Source organism: Botryllus schlosseri, chromosome 2 (genome assembly GCF_051294905.1).
Source record: "Botryllus schlosseri isolate E-star chromosome 2, Bs_hap1, whole genome shotgun sequence".
Lineage (NCBI taxonomy): Eukaryota > Metazoa > Chordata > Ascidiacea > Stolidobranchia > Styelidae > Botryllus > Botryllus schlosseri.
In genome coordinates, this window is record NC_137237.1 from 8,435,158 (window position 1) to 8,447,669 (window position 12,512).

General features: G+C 41.9%; 1 protein-coding gene and 1 pseudogene across 2 annotated transcripts; both read left to right on the plus strand.

Moving 5' to 3' along the window:
* Window positions 1-3,387, plus strand: LOC145433295 (methylcrotonoyl-CoA carboxylase beta chain, mitochondrial pseudogene; annotated as a pseudogene). Its single transcript, XR_013913075.1, has 2 exons — window positions 1-48; window positions 200-3,387. The product of XR_013913075.1 is annotated as a methylcrotonoyl-CoA carboxylase beta chain, mitochondrial pseudogene (transcript).
* A 1,559-nt stretch (window positions 3,388-4,946) lies between these two features.
* Window positions 4,947-12,512, plus strand: LOC145433303 (neutral amino acid transporter 9-like). The gene is made up of 11 exons (XM_080310367.1): window positions 4,947-5,224; window positions 5,297-5,543; window positions 6,485-6,570; window positions 7,119-7,276; window positions 7,342-7,503; window positions 7,560-7,790; window positions 8,409-8,562; window positions 9,514-9,664; window positions 9,745-9,893; window positions 11,855-11,944; window positions 12,107-12,512. Exons 1-11 carry the CDS (start codon window positions 5,097-5,099, stop codon window positions 12,282-12,284), a joined length of 1,734 nt encoding a protein of 577 aa, XP_080166493.1. The 5' UTR covers window positions 4,947-5,096; the 3' UTR covers window positions 12,285-12,512.

Here is a 12,512-nt window from a genome sequence, read left to right on the forward strand (position 1 = left end):
AGGTTAGGGTTAGGATTAGGTTAGGGTTAGGATTAGGGTTAGGTTAGGGTCATGATTAGGTTAGCATTAGGGTTAGGTTAGGTTAGGATTATGATTAGGTTAGGATTAGGGTTAGGATTAGGTTAGGGTTATGATTAGGTTAGGGTTAGGTTAGGATTAGGGTTAGGTTAGGTTAGGGTTAGGATTATGATTAGGTTAGGGTTAGGTTAGGATTAGGGTTAGGGGTTAGGGTCCAACACTCCCAAATTAACCATTTTCTCCGACAAATAATACAATTTACGACGTTTATGATCATTCATACTAAGAAATTCCCCACGGGCCGAGTTGGTCATAGGCCGAGTTTGTCATGGGCCGAGTTCGTCATAGGCTGCGCTCGCCATGGGCCGAGTTCGTCATGGGCCGAGTTTGTCATGGGCCGAGTTCACTGGCAATCCCCACGTGTTATGACGGCGGCAAGTAAAACTTCAAATTCTGAGAACTGCAATACTGCCCTCCCCCAGCATTCGTACGACATGTCCATCACTCCCAAATTAACAATTTTCTCCGACAAATACTACAATTTACGACGTTTATAATCATTAATATCAAGAAATTCCCCACGGGCCGAGTTGGTCATAGGCCGAGTTCGTCATGGGCCGAGTTCAATAGGCCGAATTCGTCATGGGCCGAGTTCACTGGCAACCGTGTCATCACTTGGCCAGTTGGCAGTTGGCCTATTATGGTACATGTCCTGCTCACACTCAGTCTCCGTTATTTTAAGGTTATTTAACAATATCATTGATTATAAATGTTTAGACATCATATGTTGCCTTCTTCCTTATAAGTTATATTGAGGTATGATGAGACTCTCCATTTTGTCAAAACTCCGCATCTCGTCGCGCCAGCGCTGGATCGGAGCATCCTTTGTAAGAAGAAATTCATCATTGACACCAATCTCACATTGTGAAAACGCCGCCTACAATCACGTCTATGAAAGGAATAAGCAAAATACCAATAAATTGGCTGTCCAGTATCAAAGAATTGTTGAAAAAGCAATGGAAGGAGGGGGGCAGAGAAATATAAAGCGGCACGTTGAAAGAAATAAAAAAATGCTTGTGAGAAACCGCATACAACAGGTGCTGGACCCTGATTCTCCAGTCATTGAAGTTGGTAAAATTGCAGGTCATGACATGACATACGGGAGCATTGCATCTGCCGGGGCAGTTGGTATTATTGGCAAAGTGCACGGGACATGGTGCATGTTGTTCGGCTCGGATGCGACAGTTAAAGGCGGGTCGGTTTATCCAATCACTTTGAAGAAGCAATTGCGGTGTCAAGATATAGCACGCGAGAATCACCTCCCGTGCATCTACCTTATCGACAGTGGCGGTGCTTTTCTTCCGTTACAGTCCGAAATTTTCAATCCGGGCGGTAAAATGTTCTACAACCAGGCTGTGATGTCATCCGAAGGGATACCGCAAATCGCTTACATTTGCGGATCATGCACAGCCGGCGCTGCATACATCCCAACAATGGCGCAAGAGTCTGTAATTTTGGAAAAAATCGGAACCATATTCTTAGGCGGTCCACCTCTCGTGAAAGCTGCTACTGGGGAGGTTGTCACTCCTGAAGAACTCGGAGGTGCTGATTTACATTGCAGACTCAGTGGGTGTACCGATCATTTCGTTACCGATGAACAGCAGGGTTTTGATACACTTCGAAATATCATACTTACGAGCAAGCTACAGAAAGTTCCTATGACCACTATGGATGACAAAAAGAATTTGGAAATCCGTAAATTAGCACCTGCACACATCGAATGTACCGTTAATGTTCGTGAGATCTTGAGATACCTAGCGGATTCAAATGGATTTCATGAATATAAGCGGCTGTACGGCAACACGTTGGTGACAGGATTTATGTTTGTAAACGGCAGTTTGCTTGCCGTGGTCGCGAATGATGGGTACTTGACAGAGCAGGCTTCGAAAAAGGGATGCAATTTCGTTCAACTATGTACCGACCGGGAAATTCCTATTTTGTTTTTACAAAACATATGCCACGATGAAAACGCGGAATCCGCAGATTTGAAAGCCGACGTTATCAAAACGCGTGGCGCATTCATGCAAGCTGTTGCGTCGTCACCATGTCCGAAAATTGTTGTTAGCATCGGTGGATTAGTCGGTTCGCCCCATCAACATTCGATGTGTTCCTTGTCCATGGGGGCCAGGTTTCATTTTGTTTGGCCAAACGTTCAAGTGGCAGCGGAATTTCCGTGGACTTCAAAAACAAAAATGACTGTGTCAGAGTATTCTGATTTTAAACGGAAAACATCTGCTCTTCACGGTGCCTCTCAATTCTGGTACGATGGTATTGTCTTACCGGAAGACACTAAGGACTTGTTGTATTTATTTCTGAACGTTTTTGAGCAAGAGGAAGCTATGCGACAGCAGAAGAATTCTAAATTTGGTAGTAGAAAAACATTTATAAGGATGTGAAACTTTAATTTATGTCCCGATATTCGGCATTGCCCTTTAGGCAAAGCATGGGAATAGGGCACTGCTCACAAAATATGACGTGGTCTCAAATTACGATTAAAGGTGTGAAAATTTTTTGTCGACAACTGATTTCCTCAGAAAGCCACTGTATTCAAACTTGCAACTAAAAGATTTTCACACCGTGCGAGATAGTGTAATACTGATGCGTCTGGCTTCTCGATCGGTAGGTTGTGGGTTCGATCCCTGGCAGGGTCAGACTAAAGACTCTAAAACGGGTATTCGCAGACCACAGCTGTCCAGCAAGGCGCTCAGCATCCACGGATAGCATGGAGGAGAAAAATAAACGGTGCACACTAGGTGACCTTACGGTCGTATCGCATCTCCCTCGTCAAAGCATCTCGAAAGTGCAGGCGAACAAGAATATCGTATCTCTCTCTCTCAGTAGTGGTCCTGCTGCACTTCATTAGTCTCTGTGGTATTAAGGTCATGTGTCATTGCTTCTTGACTCTGCAAAATTTCTGGATAGTATTGACTGATCACAAACTAAAATTTCCTCAACGTCAACCGTCATGAAATGCGTGCAAGGCATTTAAGAAGCGATGACGCGTAACGTCGATGCCACCAGAGATTGACAAAGCGCAATCAGACTACTGGCGAAAATATTATAGCTGCCGTTCGAATACGATGGCTTTTAGAGGAAAATGACTGCTGCCAAAAACTGAGAGACCACATATTTAGGACAAGGTGCGACTTTTATGCTATGATTTATTCAAATACAAAATATCTATTATGCAAATCATACTGTATAAGTCTACGCAATACCGCAATTTTTTTAATTTGATTTTCATGTTGATATTTATTGTTTATACATATATTAGGGATTTGAAAATAAATGATTTCTCAGTTATGCTCATCTTGGATTTGGATGTATGGAAGTAATTAATTTTTATGTATATGTTCGTTGTTCATCTAATTGATGTGTTCGTAGGTTTAAAACACCTCAGGATTACGACATGGGGAAAACATATGCAGCAAACAATGATTTCATATTATGATATATTCACTGAAAGCTTTTTCACCGGCCCCCGTCAGTAGGTAACATTAGTAAAGGTGGACAAACAGAGTACAGGTCACGGGACGAGTTAAGTAGGAAGATGGCTGAAAGGGAAGACTGAGCATGATAAAAAAGTGATGTGGATAAAAGTGTCAAAACGCCATACGCATTAGTCGTCCGCGCATACTTCAACTATCATCTAAAGAGGAGACTAGGGGGGGGCACGTTGAGTAGGGTTACCATACGTCCTCCTTTTTCAGGTTTATGAAAATGTCCTCCGAGGACGCCTAAATGCCCTCCTTTTTGGCAATTCGTCATCTTTTAGAGCTAAGATAGTGGATAGATTCGAGTGAAAAGGGGCATAAATGACGCTAAATAGGAAATTCGTGGTTCGAACGAAAGTGACGACCTTTTTTTTAGTCAACCAACGCAAAGTGTGAAAGAAAAATTGTATTTCTAGAGTTGGGCTGGAAAGATGACCTCTTTTTCCGACCACGGAGTGGGAAAAATTAACCATTTTTTTCAGGGTTTTCCTCCGGTTTCGCAAGTCTGTAAATTTTGAAAAAGTGTCCTCTTTTCAGATTTCCAAAATATAGTAACCCTACTTTTGATACTTCGAAGTGATATAGTTCGTCAACTCGCAAAATTCGATGCTTACTCTAGTAAGGTGATAATTTGGTACGTAAAGGTACAGATAAGATCAGTGTAGGAAAGAATGCCCCCTGCTTCCGTTTTATGACGTCACGTAATATCTCAAAGAATATGGAACTAAAATTCTACATTCCGGCAAGGCATTCGACCAAGGATATATAACTGAGTGTATATAATATAGAATGTAAACGTGGAATGGCAGCGAGCGATTTTGCAGCTTCGTTCCGCTTCGCTGAAGCTTTACTCAGACTTATTTTACGGCAGCTACTGTAGGATTTCTGGCAATCCAAAAGTTGTCTTCCAGAGCTCAGAATTTCATGAATCTGGTCTTGATCGAAAGCTACTGTCGCACTGATTCCGAAAATGTAAATAAAAATATGATCAGGCACTGAACCGCTTAGAATTCGCCCTCCAAGTCTGAATTATCGGCATTGTCCGAACAATCGAAGGGCCGCAATGGGTCATTGTTATGGTCATTGTTTTGCGGTCATCCGATTGTTCTGAACAATGCAGATTTTAGATGTTGAGGGTGGTTTTTCATCTCACTACGGCGCTTCACCATATTTTGATTAATATTTTCGAAATCAGTGTCTATTAGACGATTTCCAGCGCTCTGGCGCCAGTAGTGTATGACTGGCCAAGATTAGAATCAGCCACATTTTGCTCCCCTGACGAGGTTATTCGGTCGGAAGGTGTCTCTAGCGGGCTGCGCGGTGATTTCACAGCTGCATAGTGCATACACGCTAGATAGCGCTGTGTATTTGTTTCCGAACGAGTGATTTGATAACAAAAGCGCACATTCTGCACAAAAGCATAACCACCCTCGAAGTTGTTGGACTCGGGTTCTGCTGTATTTCAGAGCTGAGGCGGTGGCAGATTTCCGTGGGGTATAAAGTGGAATAGCTTATGCAAATATAATGGACCAGCACCGGGATGTCTCCGAAAATGTTGATGTCGCGGAACCACAAGATCCCGTTTCAGAGTCCTATTCGATCAGTGGGTCGATGGGAGTGGTGGGCTTGACTCCTACAGATTCTAGGCTGAGGTGAAGTATTCCGTGATTTTCCTAGCGTTCATTGTGTATTTGAAGTCTACTATAACCATGAATCGTTTTCAGAAATACTGGCTCACCGTCAAGCTATCCAAGAAGCACAAAACGGCCGAGTATCGCGCGCAGGCCACTGCTCCATCCCATGATCTACAACCGGTCAATCAACGGAAATGACAGCAACGCGGAGCCATGCGAATCTTGTCAATCTGCGCAGAATCACCCTGTCCTTCTTGATGAAAATTTGACACACAGTGGGATGTTTTTCAGGCAAAAACTGTACAGCCGACTGGTAGAGCCTGGCGACTCGAGAATGGTATGTAATGTCTTGTGCATCAAATGACATTATATCAGGCTTTACATAGTTCTGCAGGCTTTCACTTTCTTGCTCCAAACCTATAAAACTAGATCTTTGTTAAGACCTACAATTGTTTAATATGTACGTCTGCATTTTGTTATTACCGGATGAAATTTTTTGACACAGGGACATCGCCTATACCTTGTGCTACAACATGCATCATCGTTTTCATTGCACTTTCCAATTGTGCTATCGATTTGTCACTCATTCAGTGTGCACTACTCTGTCCTTGTATCGCAATTTTGTTGAGTTTTGAATTGATAAAATTGGAGTACAGCTAAATGCAACTCCAGACCTCCTTCAGTAAATCAAATGCTTCCGATTCAATATATTGATTAGTAGTAAAATGGATGATTCACTAGATTGATTTTACAACACTTCTTGATTTTACGACACATTTATAGACAAATCTTAACTATATCTTGGTAACAAAATTAGAAGCAGGCCTACCGTTTTCAAACATCAATAGTTATTTTGCCTAAATTAGAAATCCATGATTCAATTGCGATATATTATTGAAAAATCATGAACTTTTAATACGGTACGTAAGAGCAAAGATAAGAGTAGATTTTCTTTCAAATTTCCAGAAATGACTTAAGCCTAAGGGATCATTAGTATTTCAATGAAATTATAAACATGTTTGTTGGTATGCGAAATTACCATGGGCCTTCCGTATGTAAGTAGTTGAACTTTGCACTGGATTGAGCAGCATTAGTGTTTCTTCATAGTGAATACATGGCTTGTCAGCATTTTCCAAAGGGTATTGTCGTGGAGTTCTCATTTGCCATAAACATATTGATTCTACCCTACCATTAATGCGGTGTTGTATACACTTTCATTGGCTTGTTCTTGCATTATTTAGTACGGTATGAAGTTGTTTAATATTTAATTACTTTCAGATCATTCCTGACCATGTTCTACCTTCGTCGATGTTTTCCATTCTTCCGGCCGAGGCAGAAGCCAGTCAGAGTAGCATCGTTACCATGTAAAACTGTTTTTCTTATACCTTTGATTTCCACTATATCCTCAGCATAATTAGACCTTTGGACTCCCACTTCTTAACGTCTATCTTACTGATGCAGCAATTACAATAGTCTTCCTCCCCGACATATGTTGGAAGACAACTTGGGACTGCTTTTTAAACTGCGGCAGCTGTATCAATGTATCTGGTCTTTCGAATTTTCTAAATTCACTGTTAACCATGCTGTCTTTGCTTTTATGTTTGGTTGAATGCAGGATTAATTTTCCCTAACTACAGTCACAACATTGCCAACTATTCATGCTGCTTTGAAGTCTATGTTCATTGTGGACTAGATATAGTTTTCCAAATGAAAACTTGGTGACGTAATGGATTTCATTTAAGAATATTACATTGTTTATAGGAGGCACATAAAACCGATGATGGTGGTAGAAGTAATGGTGAGGGTGGTGAAAAAAATATTGTCTACTGGGAATGAATGTTACAGATAACCGATTTAACTAATCAATACCAGCCACTTGGTGTTGTTCATATGTTTCCTACTGCTGACCTAGATTTGCCATATGGAATACAATGATGGGCACCTCATTGTTATCAATGCCTTGGGGAATTGGGCAGTCTGGATTCATGTTTGGCATCATTCTCATTGTTCTGACGGGACTGCTCGCATTTTACACTGCATACAGGGTGCTCGACTCCAAGAGATATTTGGGTACAGCCACTTTGCCGTGGTGCGCTATTTCCACATTTGCTGAAATGCGCAATTCTGCTTTATAGAGACTCCCGTCTTTGAGTTCAGCGAGGTCGTAAAATATTATTTTGGTGCAATCGGAGAGTGGGCCGCTCTCATTTTTGGTTTGTTAGCGTTTCTCGGAGGAATGCTTGTGTACTGGGTGCTTATGACGAATTTCCTGTACACGACCGGCGTCTTTGCGCATGGTAAGCCGTTGAGCCAGTTATCTTTTCCTACTTCTGAGACTATTGCTTGTTTTCAGATAAGATTCATCATATCAGCTCCGACAATGTCAGCAAGGTGCTGTGCCCAAACGGCGCGCACATGAAAAATGGTTCTTATTTGGAAGCATTATCTGAGCAAAATTCCACCGGCGACAGCTTCAATAAATACTGGAATGTCACAAAAACGGCGCCATTATACCTCGTTGTGATCGTTTTTCCGCTCATGAATTTTAAGTCACCGACATTTTTCACGAAATTCAACTGTTTAGGTATGTTGTCAGAGGTGTTCACTGGTCAGTAACGAAGTGCTTCTACTTTTTAAGAATACTGGTAGGTTTTGTCTAATCGCAATACTTGATCAAGTGATTATGTATTCAAACTTGTTCCACCTCTACTTTAGGTAGAACTATTTACTTTAAGGCTCTGGATTTTGTGAAGTAGAGATTAGTGTTGAGATTTATTCCCATCAACTTCACAACAAAACTGTTATAAGGACAAGGTAAAATGTCCCTTATGTCACGATGCATGAATATACTTTCAAAAATTCCTCCAATTTGCAGTGTTATTCTTCGTGAAGAAGCACCCTGCATTGGCTACTAAAAGAATGCATTATCTCCAGCAAACCGTCATATGTTCAAACTAGATCCTAGATTACTTTTCAAATATTCTTTTTACGCCTCGAGTAGTTTTGACTTGTCTTGGATATCACTACGACTTGGAAATGAGTAGGAATTTATGGCATTACTTCAACTTCTACCTGATTTCCAGTGTTGGCTATTTTGATCACCCCCGTATGTCGGCCTGTTGTTGTTGTTGCGGCCCTATGTGTGTTATGACATACTGCACAACAGACAGATACATTTACAGGCAGACATATTTTGTATCAGGTACTGCGTCTGTTCTCTACTTGTGGGTGATGATCGTCGTCAAAGCAGTGCAATGGGGTATCAACATGGATCCGGCTGTTGTGGGATCTCTGGATGTCAAGATGACGTTCCCGGCATTGACTGGAATGCTATCCCTTGCTTTCTTTCTGCATAAGTGAGTGCATTGTTTGGTTTCTTTAAGGTTGGTGTCGTTGTTTGGCAGATTTCTTACAATAATGAATCGATATCCTTGCAGGTTGCTCTTCATTTTAGCATGCGTCATAATGAAGAATGACATTTGAACGTGTGACTTTATAACCCCGAAACTAACTCACCCTTACCGTAATGGCGTAACCCCATCCAGAACCTACACCTAACTCAAGCAGCATGCTGAAGTTTCGCATGCTCATAATTATGTCAATGAACCATATATTCCGCCCAAAATTGTTTTGGGATAGGAATAAGATGAGTTAGTCACTATTTGATGATGTCTTCTACTCATCCGTACGTAGCATCTATATTTTACTTAGTGGTATTGCAGTGCAACTTCCTGCTTGGGTTTATCAAAATTATGTCAAGTTAATGTAACGGGAAATTTGTTACCTGTTTCCTGTTAATATGTCCTGTCGATTGGATTGAATGTCCTTTCGTGTTATATCGCGCACATTTTAGATTAGCTCTTGCACGTGACACAATAGGACGTGACTTTCAAGACAAGTCGCCGCAGATCCTAATTGCATATCTCGTGATGACCATCATCATTAGATGGTGTCCTTGCGGTATAAACGGAACGCAGAGAATATGGTATTGCATAGTGCCTTTGAACAAATTGCAAGATGGTAACGGTTACGATAGCTGGGGGATACTGGAAGTGCAATGCATACTTTCCAATTGTTCATATAATTATAGTAATGTGTTTACAGACGTTGCGATGCTCGTCATGCGATTCAATCCGCAGTAGGATCATGTGTAATTAAAATACGTTCGTCTCAATTGACAGCATCGTTCACTCTTCATCTGAGTGCACTTTACCGTCCGACCCAATTTAAAGTCTTTGTTTGCCTGTTAATAAATTCCGAATGGTGGCTGCGACATAGATTTGCCTGAAGACTTTGTATTCTTCCAGCGCCGTGATCACAATTCTGCGAAACAATAAGCACCAGGAGAATAATGTGCGCGACTTATCGATCGGTTACCTCCTCGTGATGGTAACGTACATGTTCGTCGGTATTCTGTTTTTCGCGTCGTTTCCACTGCCCAAAGATTGCATTTCTTCCGTGAGTATTTCGTCGAAGACCTTACCAGCATCTTCGAGCGATGGCGTTCTGTTATTTGTTGATCGATATTGCATTTTCAGAATTTGTTGAATAACTTGCCTTCCGACGACCTGCTCGCTGTCGTGGCCAGAGCGTTCCTGCTTTTTCAAATGATCACCGTCTTCCCGCTGCTAGCGTATATATTACGTGTTCAGTTCCTGCACGCGCTGTTTGGGTGTATATGGCCTGGGTATGATTTTTATTCATCTTATTCGACGCGTTTTTAATTTTTGTTGCATATTTAGTAACTGTGATTCTGCAGATTTTACCATGCTTTACTAGATTTGGATTGAAATTGCATTTTGAAATATACTAGGGTCAAACACTGTTGAGACTAAAACTACCGATTATACAATAATAATGTTCGATGCAACGGTAATTTGGAATGAAGTTGTGATTTGAGCACATTATCCGTGACAAACACGGCGATCTTATTTCCAGCCCGTCATGTTGTATAATGTTCACGTCGAAAGGAGCGGGCTAAATTCCGTCTCAGCTGATTCGAATCACGCCTCAAATTTGGATTGAAACGAAATACAAAGCGATTTGTACAGCGAGAACCGCCGAACTACTGCTTAACGAAATCATAAAATAATAATCACTGGTCGTAACTCGCAAGTCACGAACGGCGCCACAGTCACATCGTTCCCGGTCTGGGAATCCCAGCTGCGCCTTAGTTCCATTGAACAGGTAGAGGCTGCTACAGCTTATTGATAGGATTTGAAAGCCAAACGAATGTGTCTTTATTCACGATTCCCGGTGCCCGAGATCGTCACTTGAACTGTGCAGGCGGGAATTCACTGTTATTAGATGCTGGAAATCGAAACCGTTTTTTCCAATCACAAACTATAAAGTGCTGAAATGTAATTTCCTAGTTGATGCCATTGCAATTCCAGGATTCGAATCATGGAGACTGGAGAGTGATTCGAATCGGCGATTCACTTGGCCTATCCCTAGTAGTCGATGTAATGAGTAATTTAAGGCGTAGAAACAGCGATTCGCGTAGTTGGAATCGATTCAAGTCTTGATGACGTACTCCTTCCATTCTTTCAAGTGCCGATTTCATCTCCTTTGTGACTACAGAATGGTCTCTCAAATTAATCTGAATTAATTGTATATTATTATTTCTCGAACCAGGAGTAATAGCCGTATGGAGGATTTGTTAAAGCACCCGAGAATTGGCATTAATTGTGCAATGACATGTTGTAAGCAGTAAAAATGTAGGGTTGGGCATTTCAGAGTAACCTTCGAACTAGGGTTGGATTATAACGGTTAACCGGTTAACCGCAGGTTTTTTGTTATCTGATATCCGGATATATTTCTGCCGGCTAACCGGATAAAATAGTATCGTTGATAATGCGTTTTACACGTTTTAGTAAGCTTCAATAAGTCGTATTATCAGTGTTGCGCGCGGCCAATTAGCGAGAAGCGTGTTGCCAATTAACGAGATACGTCTGTGCATAATGTAACGCGATGCAATCTCCGGCTGAAGAGATCGCCAAATTAGGTCATTGATTGCCGCGCGCCCGGCTATCGTTGCTGGCCTGTTTTATCGAGTCTTTAGCAAGCCTATGGTTCTGCCGGCGGAATCGCATCTGCAATAGGCCCTGTGGACACTATAACATCACTGGCCTGCACAATCGCATCTGCATTGACTTTGTGCTCACGATATTATCGCTGGCCTACACAACCGCATCAGCAATAGGCATGGCACGAAAGATATCATCGTTTCATCGCTGGCCTAATAATCGCGTCTCGGGCCTGGCATGCGTTCAATTTGCGTGATTTTTCTCGTATTCGCTCGTACTGCGCGTGTACGTGTAGATCTACAATACACTGTGTAATGATTTTGCGATCCATTTTTCATGCAGACCTCGTGAAATCGATTGTCTCACTTAGCAGTTATTATCCGGTTAACCGGTTAGCTAAATGCCAAATATACGGATATATCCGTTATCCGGATAGTGAAAATTGTTGACATCCGAACTAACCCTACTTCGAACGTGTCCAACATTTATCAACGAGCTACCTATTGTTATATCAATGGTTCAAAATTTGACTGCATGACGCTGTGGTGGTACTCGGCTACAGAAATCTAATCCCCGATTTTGCCTGTGCCGGGCAACGAGATTATATATAGATACTTGACAGGTTTCTTCACGTCCTCGTACTCAACGTGTTCTTGGTGGCGGTTTGCGTATTGGTCGCAGTTTTTTACCCCCACATAGGAGATATTATCAGGTGAGCTATAGCTATTGTTAATGTTTTAATACCTCAGGTCTGACGCGTCGCCGGCGTGAGACGACGCTTTTTCGATTTTAACCTTTAAACACTGTGATATCATTTTCATCACTGGCGTCACAATATCTTCTTTTTTCACGCTGTACCATTGATGCATTTCAGGTATAGCGGATCCCTGTGCGGTCTGGTTTATATCTTCATTCTCCCGGTGTCCGTGTACATGATGGCGACTTACCGCGAAGGATCGCTGAAGCCCATTTCTATCGTAGTGCACTCGTTAATCATTTGCGTCGGTGTGGCTAATTTTATTGCTCAGTTCTTAATCACCCCTTCGAAATGAAGTGCTTTGACTCTTACTACCTCAACGCTGCACTTGATCGTGTGTGATATTTTCATATCGTTTCATTGCACTGTGCCCGCTCTCTCTAATAGTGGTTCCAGGATTTTACTGCAATGGCGTGTCTGAAGGTATTCCAGTGTCGTCTCTCTTTACCGTTTGTCTCGTCGCTTTTATTGTGTCGGTTAATTTGTTGATTTTTTACGAATATGACTTTACTGATTGATGGGA